At 36.1% G+C, this 21,771-nt stretch overlaps 1 protein-coding gene across 2 annotated transcripts in view; it reads right to left on the bottom strand.

The window, feature by feature from the left end:
• AFG1L (AFG1 like ATPase) overlaps positions 1 to 21,771 on the bottom strand; it is a 176,142-nt gene that overhangs the window by 103,530 nt on the left and 50,841 nt on the right. For both annotated transcript variants that reach the window (XM_027856006.1, XM_027855997.1), the window contains exons 4-5: positions 18,911 to 19,012; positions 16,429 to 16,559 (exon numbers count right to left, since the gene is read on the bottom strand). In XM_027856006.1, coding sequence (XP_027711807.1) covers positions 16,429 to 16,559; positions 18,911 to 19,012 — 233 coding nt within the window. The remainder of the gene's footprint in view (positions 1 to 16,428; positions 16,560 to 18,910; positions 19,013 to 21,771) is intronic.

Raw genomic sequence — 21,771 nt, 5'->3', positions numbered from 1 at the left:
TCATTGGAGTTATGCCCACACAATCCTGTTTTAACCAAGTTAGCCTAAAGACTAATAGAATTCCATTAAATAGTTAAAAATAAAAGCATCTATTAAGGACAAAACATGTAATAAATTATTTTTAAAATCTAAAACCTAAACCCTTCAGAATCTAATATGCTTTAAGCACAGCTGTTAAAAAAAAAGGTATAATTAGATGGAGGCCTAAATAATCTTTTTCTATGGAGTTGTCATGTTTTTTAATAAATGAGGTCTACAGCAATCAAGATACTTATAAATTTATAACTTCCTTCGGACTGCAACTAGCCTATGGCAAAAACAACAGCAAAAGGTTTGGGGGAGACATATGGAGGAGGCTTTTTTATTTCTTCTTTCTCAGGCTACAACTTTAAAACATATTAACTAACGAGAGTCTCCTGAAGGCTCCCTAAGTTATTAAGACATCAGGAACTTGCAAAGTGTTCTCAAAAACCCTCTAAGATGAAAAGGAAAGTGGTGCTCTCATTATTTAATTTGGAGCTTAGGATCACTGTCAAATTTAGCTTCCGCAAAAACACTCCCATAGAAGGTCCTTTTCAAATGCTTAAACACCAGTGGCATTTCTGATGAGAGGACAGAACATGCCTGCAAATTTTAGAAGCAAGTGTGTTTTTAATTGGACTCCTGATACACAATTTTGGGTACTGACTTTTCAAAAAGAATTGTCAATTAAAAGTTACCCAGTTAGAACCTGTAAAATTGTTCATGACTACCACAGTAAGTGTGTGTATTTTTTTTTTTTAATGGAAATAGGTTTGTGTCCCAAGGGTTAGAAAAAAGAAACAACATTTAGCTTATACTGCAGTAAAGGTTTAAATTTAAAAGGTTGAGAAAAACAATGAATAAGAGGCTTTTTTTCCGAGTTAAAATTTGGTGTTTTATGTTACAGAATTTTGATCTGTCTGCCTTGATCTAGTGAATTAACTTGTGAAAGCTATAGCTAATTAATAAAGCAAGAGTCACTTTGTCTTCTTGGGTGCCAATTTATACTCTTTTGATCTTGTACCCTTACTTACACAGCTCGGCTAGGGAGCAGCAATTTTACAGTATAAGTAAGCAGAAGACAATTGTCAAGGCATTCTGTAGCTCAGGCTTTTTCAGTACCCAGCATTCATTACCACCAGGAACAAAAGAGAAGGCTACAAATTACCAATAAGGGTAGTCTGCTAATGGAGAGAATGGAGAAATTTCATTAGCATTTAAGAGAAAAGATTTTTTATGACCTAGAGTTGCTTTCCATTATGACTCACTTAAGTAAAAAGGAAAAAAATCTAATAGTTAATTTACATGTGTAAGTGCTTGAGACTCAGTCATCCACTGATTGGTACAGCTCCATATAATGAATGACAAACATAAGCATGTATTATCAGTAATTAGTATTAGCACAAAAATAAGCGTCTAGTTTTTATTAGAGGTTTTTAATAGCTTTTCTGGTTTGTAAAAAATTGTTTAAAGAAACTATTTTTAAAAAAAGATATTGATAGTATATAAAGAAGTATCTTTATGTCTTATTCTGTTCATCAGAATTGTTTTCTAGGCTACTTAGCATATTACATAAAGGTGACATTTTCATTCAAAAGCTTTCCAATATCCTCAAAAGTCATGAAAAACATTATGAAAAAATCAGATTCACTGAGTATGATGTCCACAAAATTATGATCACAGTAACAAAAAAAAAACTTAGAAAATAGCAGAAAAAGATGCAATATCATTGGAAACCTTCTTTAAGGGTATTCTATTTTATTTCAGCTGTTTAAAAATATAAAGACAGTAAAACTAGCAAAGTTCAAAAAATATTAGAACCAACAATGCCAGAAAAAATAAAATTCCATATTTATTCAAGTCCACTAAGATGATTTACGAGAAAATTAAATCTCAGCAATGAAAACAGTCTCTATCTCTTGTCTGAATGCTAACTCAAAATGTGGTCTTAGAATCCAACCAAATTTATTAAGCATAGTAATCCATGCCTATTTTCCTCTTAAAGTATTAGAATTAATTTACTTCATCCAAGAGCAATCAGGGACTGGTTAAGACTCAAGAATACATACTAATATGAGTCATTATAAAAGTGAAGGGGACATTATAGATATAGCTGTTGCTAAGTGTGGATTTCCAATAATAATAGGCCCAGAAAACCTTCCTTGGTAAATTAGCAACGTATTGTGCTGGACTCATAGGAAAATTTTCAGGTACTAGTTGATTTTGCAAGTGCTCTAAAATCCAAGAATTAGTGAATTTGCTTAAAATATCTTACATAGCTATTAAGTACGTAGAACTATGTATATTATTCCCATTTGAATTTCAAGTCAATCAAAATATTAATCATTTTCATAGAAAAAATACCTTTAAAAGATGATACTGTATTCTCTACCAACATATTAAGGATATATTTTTTCTAGCCCTTCTCTCAGTACTTAATACTAAAAATATTAAAAACAAAAATAAGAAGAAATTTAGATTAGCTATGAATAAGTGTAACAAATTGAATTCTAATGGCTCATTATAGAACATCAACTTAAAAAATACACTGTATCCTTTGGACAAAATGGCCCTTTTTGAGGAGTGTTCACTGAGAAGCCATTGCTTGCCTTACAGCAGCAACCTCTTTAGAAGCCATGTTGAGTAATCCTTTACACAAAGACAAAGATTACAGTTAAGTTACATGTGCACTTTCATTGTTTTTATGTTCAGTATTAATAAAAAAAAGGACAAACATCTTGGGATAAACTTTATGGATAAGAATTTTGTAAAAACAGGAACAAAGAATTGATAAATAAAAGATTCTTTATAATTAAAGGAGCTCTTGATATACCAGTATTAGAACCTGGCATTTACTACTCCAAAAAGACTTTTGAACTCTTTATCAACTGAAAAATATATATTTTTCAACTAAAAATTTAAGACTCGTGGCTTTGATTTGTTATTTATTTTCCATTACCCACTAAAATCCAAAATGAGAAGAAAAGATGAGTATAGATTTAATCTGTAATCTTATAACTCGACTGAAGTTTTCAGAGACAGCTAATCAGCCAAATAAAACAGTATTTGGTATATTAAAACTGTTATGAAACAGAAAATACGTTCCTTCTACAATATATTCCTTCAAATGTATAATCTCTTCCTGAACTATATGGAATTTATAGCACCCAGATAATAATGGAGAATCCATAGTAAGGTAAAATGTATAAAAATTAATTGTGTAGAGTATTTAGTGCATATTTAAATTTATTTATATAAAAATAAGTAAGGTAAAACATACAGCTGTTATCAAAGGTATAGAATCAGAAAACCTGAATTTGAATCCTGGTTCTGCAATTTACTACTAGTGTAACTTTGAGCAAGTCACCTAAACTGCCTGAGCTTCAGTCATCTCATCTGGAAGATAGACTGATGTGACTAGATGACATCTAGCTTCCTATAATTCTAAAGTATGGTCATAAAATAATGAGATTTCCAGAGGTATTATGCTATAGAACAGGAGTTAGCACACTACAGCCTGAGGACCAACTCCAATCCCATTTTTCTACCACTGCCAGATAAGAAACCATTCTTAGCTCGCAGGTCTACAAGAATGGGGGAGGGTCTAGTATCTGGCCTGCTGGCTGTGGCACGTCAAACCCTAATAGAGAAGGGAAAGTTAGATTGGAATCCTAAAACATGTGGTGTGAAAGGGAAGGGAACAAGAATTTATTAGGCAATTACCATGTGCCAAGCTCTATGTTAAGTGCTTTACAAATATCATCTTGTTTGATCCTCACAACAATAGATGCTATTTTTATCCCCATTTTACAGTTGAAGAAACTGAGTTAGTCAATCAATAAACATTTATTAAGTGCTTACTATGTGCCAGCCACTGTACTAGGCACTGAAGATTCAAAGAAAACAAAAGACAGCCCCTGCCCTTCAGAAACTCACAATCTAATGATAGAGACAATAAGCAAACCACTATGAACAAACAAACTATATACACAGGATAAACAGGAAATAATCAACAGAAGGAAGGTACTAAAATTAAGATGGATTGGGAAAAGTTTCCTGTAGAAAGTGAAATTTTAGCTGGGACTGAAAGGAAGTTAGAAGGTAGAGATGAGAACGGAAAGTATTCCAGGGATGGGACACAATCAGTGAAAACGCCCAGAGTTAGGAAATACAGTGTCTTGTTCAAGATACAGCAAGGAAGCCAGTGTCACTAGGTAGAGGAGGAGTGGTGGGGGCCGGGGGTAGGGAGAGAATATAAGGTATAAGAAGACTGGAAAGGGAGGAGGTGGAGCCTAGGGCGAACACCTTACAGAGGATTTTCTATTTGATGCTGGGGGTGATATGACAGGGAACCACTGGCGTTATCAAGTAGAGAAGTGTCATGGTTGGACCTGCACTTTAGGAAAATCACTGGGTCAAATATTGACCTGAGTGGGGTGAGACTTGTAGCAGGCAGACCAAACAGAAGGCTATTGTAATAGTGCTGGCATGAGGAAATGAGGGCTTACAACAGGGTGGTGGCAGAACCATCGTAGAGGAAGGGGCATATTTGAGCACTGTTACGAAGTTTAACTTGACAGGCCTTGGCAACCAATTAGATTTGGGGGATGAGGCAGAGGTTAAGGGATTTGCTCAGAGTTACATAGCCACTAAGTGTTTAAGGCTGGATTTGAACTCGTATCTTCCTGACTTTTCAACATACCTTCCAGTCCTATGATTCTTTTCCCTTTTAAAAATTAATTCAGGAGGGAGGAGTCAAGATGGTAGAGAGAAGGCAGGGACTTGAGCTCTCCCACAAAATCCCTGCAAAGACCTTTAACTAATGCCCTAAAACAAATCCTGGAGTGGCAGAACCCACAAAAGTTATAGGGTGAAACAATTTTGCAGCCCAAGACAACTTAAAAGTTTGGCAGGAAAGGTCTGTCACATGAGAGTGAGAGTGGAGCATGGTCCAGTGCAGGCAGACCAGGCCCCAGCAAACCAGGAACATGCCTTGGGAGTGAATGAATCAGCAGCTGCAGCAGCTACTTCTGGAGCTCTCAGACGACAGATGGTAGGGGTCTCTTTGCTGGCACTGAGGGAAGGGCTCTGTTGCTTTGCCCATACTCAGATCTAAGGTGCAGGCCTGGGTGGCAGTCCCAGGGCAAGGAAAAACACTAGTACCTCAGAGCTTGCAGCTGCAGTGGAGCAGGGTCCCTCCTCACAGTTACAAGGCAGAAAAGAGTGCTTGTGGTCAGTCACAGATGAGAGCATAGGCCAGAACAGTAGTAAACACATCTCTCCTTAGATCATACTACCTTGGAAAAACTGAAAACTTACAGGTCCCTAGAAGTATCTCTGAAAACAGCTGCACAAAAAAACCTGAAGCTTGAGACAGTACGCCCTGCACCCTAGAAGCAGAGTCCCACTTTAGCAAAGGGTTAAAAGACAAGAAATAGGCTAGAAAAATAAGCAAACAGCAGAAAAAAGTTCTGACCATAGAAAGTTACTATGGTTACAAGGAAGTTTATCAAAACACACACTCAGAAGACGATAACAAATCAAAGCTCCTACATCCAAAGCCAGATACGAATTGGTCTCAGGCCACAGAAGAGCTCAAAAAAGATCCTGAAAATCAACGTAGGGGAGGTAGAGGAAAAATTGGGAAGAGAAATGACAGTGATATAACAAAATCATGAAAAAAGAGTCAACAGCTTGGTACAGGAGGCACAAAAAAAAATACTGAAGAAAATAATACCTTAAAATAGGCCAAATAGTAAATGAGGTACAAAAATCCAATGAGGAGAAGAATGCCTTCAAAAGCAGAATCGGCCAAATGGAAAAGGAGGTACAAAACCTCACTGAAAAAAATAATTCCTTTCTAACACATCTCCAAAAGTCACGATGGAAAATGCTATCCACATTCAGAGAAAGACCTATGGAGTTTGAATGCAGATCGAAGCACGCTATTTGCTTTTTTTCCCTTCTGTTTTATTTTGTTTCCTCTTTCTATTGGTTCTAATTCTTCTTTATAACATGACTAATGTGAAAATATGATTAATAGGAATGTATACATAGAGTCTATATCAGATTGCACGACATCTTGGGGAAGGAGGTGGGGAGAGAGAGGGAGAAAATTTAAAACTCAAAAGCTTATGGAAGTGATTGTTGAAAACTAAAAATAAACAAATTAATTTTTTAAAAAATTAAGAAAATGATTACTTAAAAATTAGAATTAAGCAAGTGGAGGCTAATGACTCTATGAGACATCAAGAAACAATTAAAAAAAACCCAAAAGAATGAAAATATAGAAGACAATGTGAAATACCTTATTAGAAAAACAGCTGACCTGGAAAACAGGTCCAAGAGAGATAATTTAAAAATTATTGTACTTCCTGAAAGCCAAGATCAAAAAAAGAACCTAGACATCATCTTTCAAGAAATTATGAAGGAAAACCGCCCTGATATTCTAGAACCAGAGGGTAAAATAGAAATCGAAAGAACCCATCGATCACCTCCTGAAAGAGATTCCAAAATGAAAACTCCCAGGAATATTATAGCTAAATCCCAGACTTCCCAGGTTAAGGAAAAAATACTGCAAGCAGCCAGAAAGAAACAATTCAAGTACAGTGGAGCCACAGTCAGGATAACACAAGATTTGGCAACTTCTACATTAAAGAATCAGAGGGCTTGGAATATGATATTCTGGAAGGCAAAGAAGCTAGGATTACAACTAAGAATCACCTACCCAGCAAAATGGAGTATAATCCTTCAGAGGGAAAAATGAACATTCGATGTAATAGAGGACTTTCAAACATTCCTAATGAAAAGATTAGAGTCGAATAGAAAGTATGACTTCCAAATACAAGACTCAAAAGAAGCATAGAAAGGTAAACAGGAAAGGGAACTCATGAGGGACTAAATAAAGTTAAGCTGTTTACATTCCTACATGGGAAGATGATACTTGTAACTTATATGAACTTTCTTATTACCAGGGCAGTTAGAAGGAGTGTCTTTATAGACAGAAGGCACAGGTGTGAGCTGAATATGATAGGATGATATCTTTAAAAATAAAATTAAGGGGTGAGAAAGAGGAATGCACTGGGAGAAAGGGAAAGGGAGAGGTAGAATGGGGTAAATTATCTCACATAGAAGAGGCAAGAAAGAACTAGTACTGTGGAGAAAATGGGGGAGGTGGCAGGGAACTCTTGAACCTGACTTTCATCAGAATTGGCTCAAAAAGGGAATAACACACACACTCAATTGGGTCTAGAAATCTATCTTATCCTACAGGAAAGTAGAAGGAGAAGAGGATAAGAGAAGGGGTGTGGGTGCTCATAGAGAGGAGGGAGAATTGGGGGAGGCAATAGTCAGAAGCAAAATACTTTTGAGGAGGGACAGGGTGAAAGGAAGGAGAGAATATAATAAATAGGAGGGAGGGAAATACAGTTAGCAATCATAACTGTGAAAAATTTTTGAAGCAAGTTTCTCTGATAAAGGCCTCATCTCTCAAATATATAGAGAAATGAGTCAAATTTATAAAAATAGGAGCCATTCCCCAATTGACAAATGATCAAAAAATATGAAGTTTTCAGATGAAGGAATCGAAGCTATCTATAGCTATATGAACAAAATGCTCTAAATTACTACCGATTAGAGAAATGCAAATTAAAACAATTCTGAGGTACTACCTCACACCTATTAGATTGGCTAATAGGACAGAAAAGGGGAATGATAAATATTGGTAGGGATGTAGGAAAATAGAGACACTAATGCACTGTTGGTAGAGTCGTGAACTGATTCAACCATTATGTAAAGCAATTTGGAACTATGCCCAAATATTAATAGCAGCTCTTTTCTGGTGGCAAAGAATCGAAAATTAAGGGGATGCCCATCAATTAGGGAAAGACTGAACAATTTGTGGCATATGATTGTGGTGGAATACTATTGTGCTATACGAAATGATAAGCTAAATGCTCTCAGAAAAACCTTTAGAGACTTACATGAACTGATACAAAGTGAAATGAGTAGAACCAGGAGAACACTGCACACCGTAACAGCAATCCTGTAAAATGATCAGCTGTGAATGACTTAGCTATTCTAAGCAATACAGTAATGCAAGACAACTCTAAAGGACTTATCATGACAAATGCCATCCATCCTCAGAGAAAGAACTGATGGAATCTGAATACAGATGGAAGCATACCTTTTTTTGACTTTCTTTATTTTTCTTGGTTTTTTATTTTGGTCTATGTTTTCTTTTACAACATGACTAATACAGAAATATGTTTTGCATGATTACGCAGGTATAACTCATATCAAATTGCTTGCCTTCTCAATGAAGAGGGTGGGGAAGGAGGGAGAGAATTTGGAACTCAGTTTTAAAAATGAGTGTTGAAAATTGTTTTCACATGTAATTGGGGAAAAAATTTAATTTTTTAAAAATTAACAAGAGAAATTGGCCAATAAGTAATCCTTTAATTGCGTGGAAGGATTTTCAAAAATTCATTAAAATTGAAATTGAGGCTTATTTGCATAGCAGTGACAGACAAGACATGTCAAGAGACATTAATGGAAACCATTCAGATAGTTACAAGTAAAGGCCAAGGTGAATAAGATGAGGAACTGATGGGGAAATTGATGAATAAAATTGATGAGGAAAAAAGTGAAAATGGGTTTGAGAGGCAAAAAAAAAAGAATTAAAGTATCTCCAAATAAAACTTAACATTTTAAATTCCAAATGCTAACAGTACGAGGGGGGTTGGGTGGGAAAGAAATCTCAAACAAAATAAATTCACACAAAAAAATTAATTCAATGAATGAGCATGAACATGTCGATACAATTTTTTGCATTTCAAACTCATTTGAAAAACAAGACAGTGATAGCTAATATCTAATAGAGATAACTTTACCATGGACATATCAAGCCAGGACAGGCTATTTTTATTCCTTACCCAGTAGTCTGGAAACCAGACTGAGGCGGCACCATTGGTCAAAAGGTAGTGTGGCAGAAAAAAGGCAGAAGGGAAGCTATAGAATTGGGCCCTAAGCAGAATGTATTTGCATCATACTGCAATTACTTTTAAAATCTCAACATGATACTGGAATATGTTAATAAAAGTTTGACATATGAAAGGCAAAATCCATTCATCTTGAAATTGGTCTACTTTGGGTCTAAAAAACAGAGCAAAAAATTGGTGACTGTCCCAAGAAATAACAACTTTGTTACTATGTCCACTTTCTGCCATATTCAAGAGGAGAGAGAGGATACTCACTTGAGGCTAGGTCCCTATTAGGTTGCTCCCTCTTGAACAGTGGTTCTCAAATTTTTTGGTCTTAGGATTCATTTACACTCTTAAAAATTATTGAGAACTCCTAAAAGAGCTTTTGTTTATGTGGGTTATAGTTATCAATATTTAATAATTAGTCCTTACTCAGTATTATTATGAAAATAGTTTTGACCCCATAGACTCCCTGAAAGGATCTCTGGGATTCCCAAGGGTTGTCAGGCCGCTGCTCTTGAATATACTCTTCTCTGGCTTCCCCCTTCTTTAGTATTGCTAGGCCAGTCCTAGTTCACATAAAACAAAGCATCAGATGAAAGATTACAGAAGTAAACTAGAAGAAAAGGCTACAAGGTGATTAACAGCTGTGCAATGACATGAACTATGTTATATCAGTTAATATCCAAGGACTTCAATTGACTTAAGTGCAAAAATCTCCAGGGAGTTAAGCTTTCTTAAAAAGAAATTGTTGCCAATAAGTTAAATCAAATATTTGAAGAGGCATTCTCAAAGCCCATTGAAATTTGTTGATGTAAAAGGACATTTAAAAATGAAAGAGATGTTTAGTTTTTAACCTTTCTAGATAATTTCCCTTTATCTTCAGTTACACCAAGACATAATAATATGAAGGAAAGGAAGGCACTAAGCTGTATAATCAAAGTTGACTTAGTCCTCGTCTCTAGAGATCTTTTGTTGCTGTTTAGTTGTTCAATCATGTCCAACTCTTCATGACCCCTATATGGGGTTTTCTTGGCAAAGATACTGGAGTGGTTTGTCATTTCCTTCTCTAGCAGATTAAGGCAAACCAAGGTCTTGCCCAGGGTCACAGAGCTAGTAAAAGTCTGAAGCCAGACTGAATTCAGGTCTTCTTGATTCCAGGCCCAGTGCTCTATCCACTGAGCCATCTGTTCAAATTTTAATCCCCTATTTCGCGTGGTTGGGTGCTTAATGACTTCTTAAGGGTCCTTCTACCATATAAGTTCTTCACTTGGAAAGCACATATGATTTCAAATGTGTGGTATGAAATAGTCAAACAGAACTTGGAAAAATATAGGTATTTAGAACTTAGATAAGTGTTTACATTGGTGACATTCCATGAAGGAGCACTGACCTCTCCAATTCCCCTGCCATGGATATTCTAACAGAGCAGTAGCTCTCCTAGTGATTATGGAGTTTCAGCCACATGACAGGGATGCGTCCATTTCCACTGTTTGTACAACCCTTAGGTTTTAGGAGAGCCCCTCTGCTTCTCTGAATAGAGCCCACACTCAGGGATGAAGTACCTCTTATATAATCCTCACCCCCTTTCAGTTGTCCTCTCTCATAGCTGAGCTTCTTTCTTTAGGAATGAGCTCCAGGGCTGACCTCAGGTAAAATTTATACAGGAAAAGGTCATCTTTGGCTTTCTACCACTACACCAAGTAGCCAGGGCTGTCATCTTTGGCCCAGTATCTCTCAAACAACAATTAACTCTGATAACCCACACGGCCGAATCTGATGCACTGAGACAAATTTTCAAGAAAATGCATTTACATTACAATGAATGTGTTCAAATTTTTTTATTCTGAGTTACAAACATACTGGTCTTCTCAAAATATGAGCAAAAGGTAAAAGCTCAAAGCAAATATTTTCCTGTACGTGTATGTGTATATACAATTAAATATGGTCATTGAGATCTGTTCTATGACTATTTGAGATTTTTCCTGTATTTTTTTAAATTTTCTTTTTGATTTGAGAAATGGGATTTAGTTTATGCAACCCACCTGTTACCTTCTTAAAAACTCCTAAAATAAAAGTGAAAAAAAAATCAAATGAAAGCTAAGAGCAAAAATTCAAATTGCTTCTGGGTAACGTATGATTGAAAAGAAATAAATCTACCATTTGGAAGTGAAAGAATGGCTCTTTTAAAAGGTAAAACAAGAAAATTTTCATTACCTTAGCTTAAGCTGGCCCCCTATGATAGCATAACAGCATGTTACTTGAGGCTTCCCTCTAGAGACACTCGGGATTGATTATGTACTAATGAATGTCTACCACTTGTTTGGGGTTTCCAAGGAACTAGCCTCTGCTCTCCCTTGCTCTTTTCCAGCTAATGTCAACAATAAGGTATTTCACCTCCTGTTTCAGTACCATCCCACAGGCTATTCTCAGTCCTGGAAAATAGGTTCTCCCCACCACCTCTGAGATCCTTAACTTCCTTCAAGGTTTAGCTGGGACATCAACTCCTCTAAGAAGCTTTTCCCATGCTTTCCTCAAGCTGTGAGTATTCTGTCTCTCCTCAAATTAGCTCCCAAAGGGCAGGAGCTATTTAATATTCTCTGATATTCCCAAAGCCTGGTACACAATAGACATTTAATAATGTTTGTTGAATTGAAAAATCACATTTTTCTACCCATATACATATTCTACAGAGATCACAAAATTAGGAAAGGAAAGATCAAGACTAATCTGCTCTTAATCTATTATCAAGAATTGTTAAAAAAAAAAATTCTATTATGGATTGATGGAAACAATCAGTAGGTGAGGAGGGCAGATTTCATTTTAACCTAAAAAAAAAAACCTATAGCAATACATAGTATATTAGGTATACTACAAAAAGCCTGGCAAGAGATACAAGTAAGCCATATAATCCTGAGGACATTTAAAGATAAAACTGTTAAGAGCACAATAAACAGATGAAAAATAGGGGGAAAAATCTATAAAGATTTCTAAAACAAACTCCCCATCAGTAACAGTGGAGCCATCATATTTGGACTGAAAGAGGCAAAGATACCAAAGATGTGAAAAAACACTAAGACCTTTTTATTACCCCCCCTCCAAAAAAAATCAATCTAGAAAATATAAAAAATTATAATCCTATGTGCCTAATTTCCTATATTTTCAAAATTTTTCTGAGAATAATCTGTACTAGTATCAAGCTCACCCTTGAAGAATGTATGTAAAAGGAATAGTAGACTTTTGCAAATGTTATTCCATAGAAGATATCTTTACAGTCACACTATTAACTCAAAAGCATAGAAAACAAAAAGTTCCATTGTTTACTATTTTCCAACTATAAAAAAGCTTTCGGTTCAGTAAAACAAAATACTTATAACCTCTCCCCTAACAATATGTCAAAATAATTCAAGATGCCTTCAAAATCATTAACAATAGAGACAACTTTATTTGGTGACCCTCTGATGATTAACATCAAACAAGGTATAAAAAAGGAAAATGGGATTCTTGCCAAAGACGTTTGTCCCTGTCATTGAGGCTATCTGGCACGGTCCAAACAGAAAAGTGGGATTGCCTATAGAGAGTAAAGTGGCAAAGTGAAAAGAGTGTTGGACTTGGGTTCAGATGTAGGATCTAGGATCGATTCCTAGCTTTGGCACTTTCTACCTGTGTGATTTGGGTCATGTCACTGAACCTCTCTGGGCCTCAGTTCCTCATCTATAAAATGATGGGGCTGGACTAGATAACCCGTCCTGCTAAGGTCCTGTCCAGGTCTAAATCAATGATCCTATGAAGGCCTCCAGATACTCCAGTTTGCAAACTCAGTATGCTGGTACATATTATTGCTGTATGTTTTGAGTTCCAGAATACTATGGTCTCCTAAACGGGATCCATGATCATTCAAAAAACCTGGCCTAACTGTTTTTGTTGCTGTTGAGTTGTTTTCGGTCATGTCTAATTCTTCATGACCCCACTTAGGGTTTTCTTGTCAGAGATACTGGAGTGGTTTGTCATTTTCTAACTATATACATGGGAAAAACCAAATGGATGAAGCATGTCTATCGTCCAGACTTTGGCACAGACTGTGGCTAATGGGTGGAAAATCCGCAGAACTGATCTGTCAGTGTAAGTCCTAGACAGACAACATATACAGGCAGCGAGCCTGGAGTTGGAAAGGAGGAGGAAAGTGTACTGGATTGCATTTGGAAACTGCAAGGTACTTTCAAGAACACAAGCTTCTCCCTGAAACAAAAACCTATCTTTTTCACATCAGTCTTCTTCTAGTAATATTGAATGACTGAAAATCAAGGAATGCCAAAATCTCTGAAGAATTAAAGTTAAGAATCAACTAGAGGCCAATAGAGAGGTATATGGTAAGTGTGAGAAGACTATGATATCTTACCAATGAAGAATTCCCGCAAGGAAGTACTATCACAAACATCATTAGAGAGATACAGAAAGATCTAGAAAAGATTAGAGAAATCTAGAAAATGTAGGAGGCCAGTCATAGGGCTAGATCAAGAGATATATTGGCTCCAGTGGTATCCATGCAAGATCAAAAGAGCTCAAGGGAGTCCCCCAGCGCACTGAGGAAACGCCTCCCTACTCCACCCCATTCCCCCCAGTGGGGTTTATTGGACTATGTGGACAAGAGTGTTGTTGTTTAGTTGTTTTCAGTCATGTCTCACTCTTCATGACCTCGTTTGGGAATTTTCTTGGCAAAGATACTGCAGTGGTTTGCCATTTCCTTCTGCAGTTCATTTTACAGATGAGGAAACTGAGGCAAACAGAGTTTCATGACTTGCCCAGGGTCACAGAGCTAGTAAGTGTCTGAGGCCGGATCTGAACTCAGGAAGATGAGTCTTCCTGACCCCTGGCTCAGCACTCTACACATTGAGCCATCTACCTGCCTTATAGAGAAGAATAGGAAAGGATAAGAAGGCTGGGTTGTAATCTTCGTTATTTGAGGAAGTGTCCATATTGATGGGATCACAGATCCATTAAAGACTCAAACTAATGCAACTTCATTATAACTAGTTTTCAAACAGCTTCTGAGATAATTAAAACCAACAGACAATGGTATCAGTAAGAAGCGGTTACCTGCTTCCTTTTCAGAGGCCTAATAAGCTAAAGTTATTTTCAGGTCATTAGGACATAATGCTCAAAGAGAACAATGATATTTACTAACTGGCAGACATATATGAATATCCTATAGCTGTCCTACTTTGAGAAAAAGTATGGGGAGTCAAGAGCATTCCTTCCCCACATCTTACTTCCCTGATAGGACAATACTCTAGAATTCATAACTTGTTCCTCCTCCTAGAGGACAGCAGTGGTAGTGCAGGGCCTAAGAAATTTGTAAAGACAGAAAAGTTAATACTGTATATTAGGCTTCATAACAGAGAACTTTGATAATGATCATGATCATAATGACTGGCCTTTTAAAAATCACTTGATCTTTACAATTCTGTAAGGTGGGTGTTATCCTCATTTTACAGATGCAGAAACTGAGGCTGAGAAGTTCAATGACTTGTCCAGGGTGACACAGCTAATAAGTATCTGAGGCAGGATTTGAACTCAGACCTTCCTGACTACAAGTCTAACATTCTATCTACTGTACTACCTAGTTGTCTCTGATGGCTGTACTCTGGTAATAGTGATTAAAATCAATTTATCTATCTAGTAACAAGAAAGGAAAATTTGTCAAATCAAATCCCTATAAAGTAAAGTTAATGAACTTCCAAAAGGTGAGTAATTTATCTTTATCCAGTGATACTAATCAGAGGTATTTAAAAAAAAAACAAACCTCATTAAACTAGATACTGAAAAAAAAAATTTAAGTCTGTTTCCTAACCCAGAGGCTAGCAATAAAGTGTCTTCCCGTAAAGTAAGCATTAACATAAAACAATGAAAAATCACTCAAGTAGTAATTTTTTTTTTTAACTCACATTTTTATTTAGGGCCCAAGTCATGACAATCAAGAGTATAACAAAATGTTCAGCTAAAATGTCATCTATATACTCTTTCCTTAAGAGAACAATAAAAAATATATTACTTAGCTCACTCCCTAAAGTTGATCAGAGTGGGAGTTAGAGGTTAGGGAAAAAAGCTTTTATTTTATTACCTTAAACCAATAGATGTACCATGCTGACTGTATAAAATTAGGAACATCCCCCCCAAGTGGACAACATAAAACCTATATAGAAATTTGATTCACCATGAGATATTTTAAAACCAACACAGCCATCAATTCAATGCTACTGATGGGAAGATTACATGCAGCTTTATTCTTTTACCTTTGAAGTTTACTGCGTTAAGGCAAAATTTTCATCTCTATTTTTTTCTCCTTATAGAGTCCAAAGGAACTCTGTAGTCTAAGGAGTGAATGGATTCTCTAACAGAGCAGGAAGCAGAGAATGTAACAAAGGTCACTTCATTTCCAATGTAATTCAGGGATGAGATTCACACTCTTGGTCACAGTCTCTACTCCTTAACTGCAGATAAGGTTATGTTGGCTATTTCCTTAAGCTCTTCCTAATTGCTACTGGGGCCCTAATCAGGTATAATTTGGAGATGCAGTCATGTGGACCACATCCTCTCCTGATATCAGGTGGAACTTCAAGGGAGGAGGAAAGACTGCTGTGTCCAGGAGGAATTTACCCTGAACAAGAAGTTATTTTAGTTTTTGTATTTCTCTCTGAGCATCAATTTTTCAAAATTTTGATATGTAAAACTCCAATAATTGCAGCTTATATTTTTTTCTATAGACTAATTTTCTTTTTCTTATAATAACTAGTCAATCATGTTGTGTATTATAGAGGTATCGATTAACCACTCATTTTGGTCATATTATAAAGTAACATTTTGCTTTAAAAATTTACTGAGTATTCAGTACTTCTGAGTACCTGTTACATGGTGGCAACATTCTGGGTGTGGTATGAGATACAAAATAAATACATAATAACCATGTAGTATTCTCACTCCACAATTATTCTTCACAGCAATAAGGAAGAAAACTTTTATTTATACAGTATTTAAAAAAATACTCTAAATCAGCGGTTCTTAACCTGGGGTCCTTGAACTTTTTTTTTTTAAATATTCTAATAACCAGTTTTCAATGTAATTGGTTTCCTTTGCAATCCAAAGGAAATCCATTTAAAAATGTTATTTTGAGAAATCCCATCAAGGTCCATGACACCAAAAAACGATTAAGAACTTCTGGCCTAAATGGTCTTTACAGACTTTATTTTATTAATAATTTTGTCATTCCTGCAAGTGAGGGGGAAAATAAACCAACTGTATAATAGGGAACCTGAGGCACTGAAAGCTAAGAGTCAAATAGTAAATGATGACAAAACCAGAAAGAGAATTCGGATCCTAATACTTAGCTCAGAACATCATCAAATATGCTCATTAATCTCTATATTACCTGAAACTCATCAAAACATAAGAGACATGCCTCTTCACTAATTTCTTCAGCTATCGGAGCTATTGGATCATATGATTTGGCCATTAATCCTGCCTTCCGTTTAGGCAAACTCTGTTTAAGGCGATGTATTCCTTAAGTAGATGAAAAGAAACAGAGAAATGAAAAATTACATTAAAATTACTTTAAATATTTATTAATGATAGGAAAAGCGTGCAATATATAATTATATTTACATTTAATTATAATTATAATAGGGAAATAAACAATGAATTTAAAGTCACAGAGAATATAATTTTATTACTGAGAGGATAACTCCTTAACCTCAAAAACTAGGGCTTAGAGCAACCTGAGAGGTAGTCCTGCCCAAATCTTGACAGCAGGAAGATACATATACATACTTAACTTTGATGGAAAACAAAGTATAGGACATCAGATATGTGCAGACCAGAATACTAGATTTGGAGTCAGACCACATGGATTTAAATCTCATCTCTGCTCTGTGTGGCTTTGGGCAAGGTCCCAAACCCCTCTGGGCCTCAGTTTCTTCATCTTTAAAATGGGGGCTTGGACAGAATGTTGGCTAATGTAAGATCTAACTTTAAATCCTATGATCCTATATATAAGCATCAGTCACGGGGCTCTTTCTTTTCTCTAAAACCTATTTTAACTGCTTAATTCAATCTTGTGTCAACCATTCATTCAACAAGCATTTACTGAGACTCTACCTTGTACACATGGCTGAACTCAATATTTGCAGAAATAAAGATATCAGAGCAGCTACCCAACTGAGTAAGTCCACACATAGAAGAAACAACATGAGATGAGTCAGAGAGCAATATATTGGCAAGGACAAAATGATATAGTTCAAATTTAAAATGTTAAGTGTTGTAGAGGTAGGGAATAAGAATCACATCCCTGAGGATATGACCAATCAGTTAAAACTTCTTAAAACATTTGAGTTTGGAATCATTTCTCCTTAATCTAGAAAAAGAAAAAAAATAAACTTTAAAAAATTTCTTCTGAATATAAGACAGGTTCAATTTAATATGACAAAAAGCAAAGGACCAATGGCCAACCCAATAAATAGTCAAGACAACTCTCTTTCCCTCTCTGTTGAAACTCATCTCACCTAGGGACCTATACCATCCTCCAGATTTAAAATTACTGTATTCCATGCAGAAGCACTCCATGATGGAAGGCTTCCCTTCTCTTCTCTTCTTCAGTATTTGATAGAGTCCACATGGTGTCATGGAAAAAACACTAGAGTGGGAGTGAAGAGATCTGGGTTCTAGTTCCTCTATTAATTGGATAACTGTATAACCTTGGGAAAGTCGATTGAGGCTCAGTTTCCTCATCTGTAAAACACAGATAATGATACCTACCTTGCCTACCTCACAGGGGTGCTGTAAAGATGAAATGAGAGATGTGGCAGCAGTCTATAAACTAAAGAGCTATCTAAATACAAGGTGTCAGAATCATTATCATTGTCTCAGGATTACACTATAAGGTCAATAACCAATATCAGACAAAACAAATGAGATCAAATAAAGATTTTAATTGTATTTTGAGCAAAGCTGAATTTTTTCTTTCAGTTCATTCAAATAGCATTTAAAGCACATGATGATGGGTATCTTTTAATCTTCTTTTCACTAATGATCCAACCAGTTTGGAGAGCAATTTGGAACTATGCCCAAAGGGCTATAAAAACGTGCATACCCTTTGACCCAGCAATAGTACTTCTAGGGCTATAACCCAAAGAGATCACACAAACGGGAAAAGGACCTACATGTACAAAAATATTCATAGCAGCTCTTTTTGTGGTGGCAAAGAATTGGAAATTGAGAGGATACCTATCAATTGGGGAATGGCTGAGCAAGTTGTGGTATATGAATATGATGGAATACTATTGTGCTATAAGAAATGATGAACAGGCTGACTTCAGAAAAACCTGGAAAGACTTGTATGGTCCGATGCTGAGTGAAGTGAGCAGACTCAAAAGAACATTGTACACAATAACAACCACGTTGTGTGATGACTAATATTGATAAACTTAACCGTTCCTGGCAATACAAAGATCTAAGACATCTCCAGAGGCCTTGGTATGGAAAATGCTATCCACATCCAAAGAAAGAACTATGGAAGTTGAATTACTATTTTCTTTCTCTTCTGTTGAGTTTTATTTCCTCTTTCTGATGGTTCCTCCTATTGGTTTTAATTTCTACTTACAACATCACTAATGTAAAAATATGTTTAATACGAATGTAAATGTATAGCCTATATCAGATGATGTGCTGTCTTGGGGAGGGTGTTGGGGAGGAAGGGGGAGAAAAATTTTAAACTCAAAAGCATATGGAAGTGATTATTGATAAATCAAAATAAATTAGTAAAAAAAAGAATTTTCAAACTCTAAAATTCTAAAAAAAAAAAAATCTTTTCACTAAAAAGGTCACTTCCTTACATGTCAATCCAAATATTCACTTACTTTTGTGTACATCGAGCATGAAACCATGAAAATGGACTCTCTTTTTCCTCTCCATTTCTACGTAAGCGTAAAACATATCCATCACCATTGTCTTTCCTGTACCTTAAGGGGAAGAAAAACAGAATTCACTATTAATTTAAACAGTATATACTGATTACTGTAATGATTGTTCATTAGTTTTAAGCTAATGAAACAACATTCTTTTGTACTGAATAGCACAAGTCTTCTTTGTTGGGAGGGAGGATCTACTTTCTATGTTAAACTAGCCAAAAATACAAATTTGGTTATTACTCTCCCACTTAAAATTTTGTTTCTATGAATTATAGGATTTGACTTAATAATGAAGGAGAAACTATATACATGTAAGATAACAGGAGCATAGACCTAGAACTGGGAAGAATATGAGAGGCCATTTAATCCATTGCCTCCCTCCCCTGCCCCCACTTTTAACAAATGAAGAGACCAAGAACCAGGGAAATCAAATGTACTTCCTTAGAGTCAAAAAGATAGTGAATATGTGAGGTGGAATTTGAGCCCAAGTCCTCTGACTCCAGTGTCAATATTCTTTACATTATAAACATGACATGTTTACAGACTGACTAAACTTAGAGTTTTATCTGTTAGTCTTCTTCTTTGCTAGCATTTAGTGATCTAAATAATAATTACATTCATTCAAGAAATATGTATTGTGTTTCTATTAGGTGCAAGGCAATGAGAAAGACAATCTGGTAAATGCAAAGTTCAGAAACAATATAACATAAAAACAAAGAGCATATATTAACATCTAACAGTATACTGGTGATTGAGTCACAAATGCTGAAAACAAGTGAAAGCCACAGATGAGAGTTTAAGAATTGGTTAAAAATTGCGCTAGGTGACACAGTGGATAGAGCTCCAGCCTTGGAGTCAGGAGGACCTGAGTTCAAATCCAGCCTCAGAAACTTGACACTTACTAGCTGTGTGACCCTGGGCAAATCACTTAACCCTGATTGCCTCACCAAAAAGCAAAAAAAAAAAACAAAAAACTGGTTAAAATGTAACATGTTTTTAAAAAAATTAAGTACACTACATTTATTCATTTATTCAAAAAACATCTGACAGGCAGTTTAGGATGCAGAAATCATGCTGGATTTGGGAGTCAGAGAGTTTGGATTTAAATCCCACATTTGCAGCTTACTAGCTGAGTTGACCTTGGGTGAGAGTCTCATCACCTGAGGCTCTGTTGAGCCTCAGTTTCCTCATCAGTAAAATAAGAAAAATACATTAAATTGCCTTGGGTGTCTCTTCCATCTCTAGATCTTATTCTGTGATCCATTTACTAATCTCCTCCTGTGGGCCAGACACCATGTCAACTATGGGATATACAGAGGGGGAAAAAAGTCCCTACAGTTTACAATCTATTGGAGGAAACAATATGTACAAATATCAGGGTTAGAATTAAGGACTGGATCTATGATTTCAGTGGTATACAGAAAGCCCCGGTGAGGAAACTCCCTCTACTTTGCCAGGTCAGCATCTTTTCTATACATTTCAAAACATATACAAGGTAAGTATAACTATACAAGATCCAGAAAGTCCCCTAAAGAAGATGCTGCCTGAACTGAAGTACCTGCTTCATCAAAAACCTAAAAATTGCACTAGACCAAATAATGATATGGAAATCTAATGAGAAACCACTGTAAATGCCTTCTACCTCAGAACTACACCAGAATGTCAGCCAAAAGCCCACAGGTAATAATAGTAAAGAGGGCCTCCAGCAAAGCCAAGGCTAGAAGAACCCAACTAGCCTGAAGACTTCCAGCTTGCTCAGAGATGCCAGGGACACCTGCTGCCTTCAGGATTTTGGGTCTGGAGGCAGCAGAGCAGGTGGCTTCTCCAAAGAAAGCCCCACGGTGGTCTGAGACACAGAGTAGGGAGCTGGGAAGTGACCAAGAGCAGTAATGACCAATCTAGTGTGGCAGCACTCCCTAGAAATCCATATTGAAACACCATAGAGTATACTGAAGATCCAACTTGCTGAAGCTCAAAACTAGGGGGTAGGGGGCAGGTTAGGAAGATGGAAGGGGGATATCTATGGAGGGGGAGGTCAGGACAGGAACAAGAGATGATCCAAACTGAGATTGTGCAGAGCTGACAACAGTCTTAATGGGTCAACAGAAAGCCCCAGTTCTAAATCTAAGGCTAGAAAGATGAGTAAATTTAATAAGATATAAAGCACTATAAAAAGTTATAATAGATCAAGGGTTCTTAACATTTTTGGTGGCCTTGACCCCCCCTATTGTAAGCCTATTGACCCCTTCTCAAATGCATAAATAAAATGCATAAAATTAAATACATAGGAGTCCAAAGGAAATGGATTATATTGAAATACAGTTATCAAAATATTAAGAAGTCAAGTTCATGGTTAAAAACCATGAACAAGTGAGAGATACCAAAAAATCTAACCTAAAGAGAGAGTAGCTCCCTAGTAACTCCAAGCAGAGACTCAAATGAAAAAAAAATAGATTTTTCACAAAGACATGAATACCTAGAAAAATGAAGCAAAAGATTAAAAAAAATGAAATAAAGTCTCTGGAAAAAAGAAGAGAAAGTATAACTAGTTTAGAACAGAGAGTGGTAAACCTTCCCTAAGTACAGACCTTAGAAAATTAGAACAGACATAAAATAAATCATTAACTCCATAAAACAGTAAGAAATGTTAGAACAAAATGGAAAGATTGAGAATATATAAGATATCTGATATTAAAATCAAAGGACCTTGAAAATAGTTTAAGGAGAAATAATTTAAGAATGATAAGAATTGGGAGTCAAGATGGCAGAGTTGTACAAAGCAGTACAATCAAACTCCTCTCCACAAAACC

Source organism: Vombatus ursinus, unplaced genomic scaffold, assembly GCF_900497805.2.
Source record: "Vombatus ursinus unplaced genomic scaffold, bare-nosed wombat genome assembly UNPS02000582.1, whole genome shotgun sequence".
NCBI lineage: Eukaryota > Metazoa > Chordata > Mammalia > Diprotodontia > Vombatidae > Vombatus > Vombatus ursinus.
This window is presented reverse-complemented; position numbering and strand designations above follow the sequence as displayed.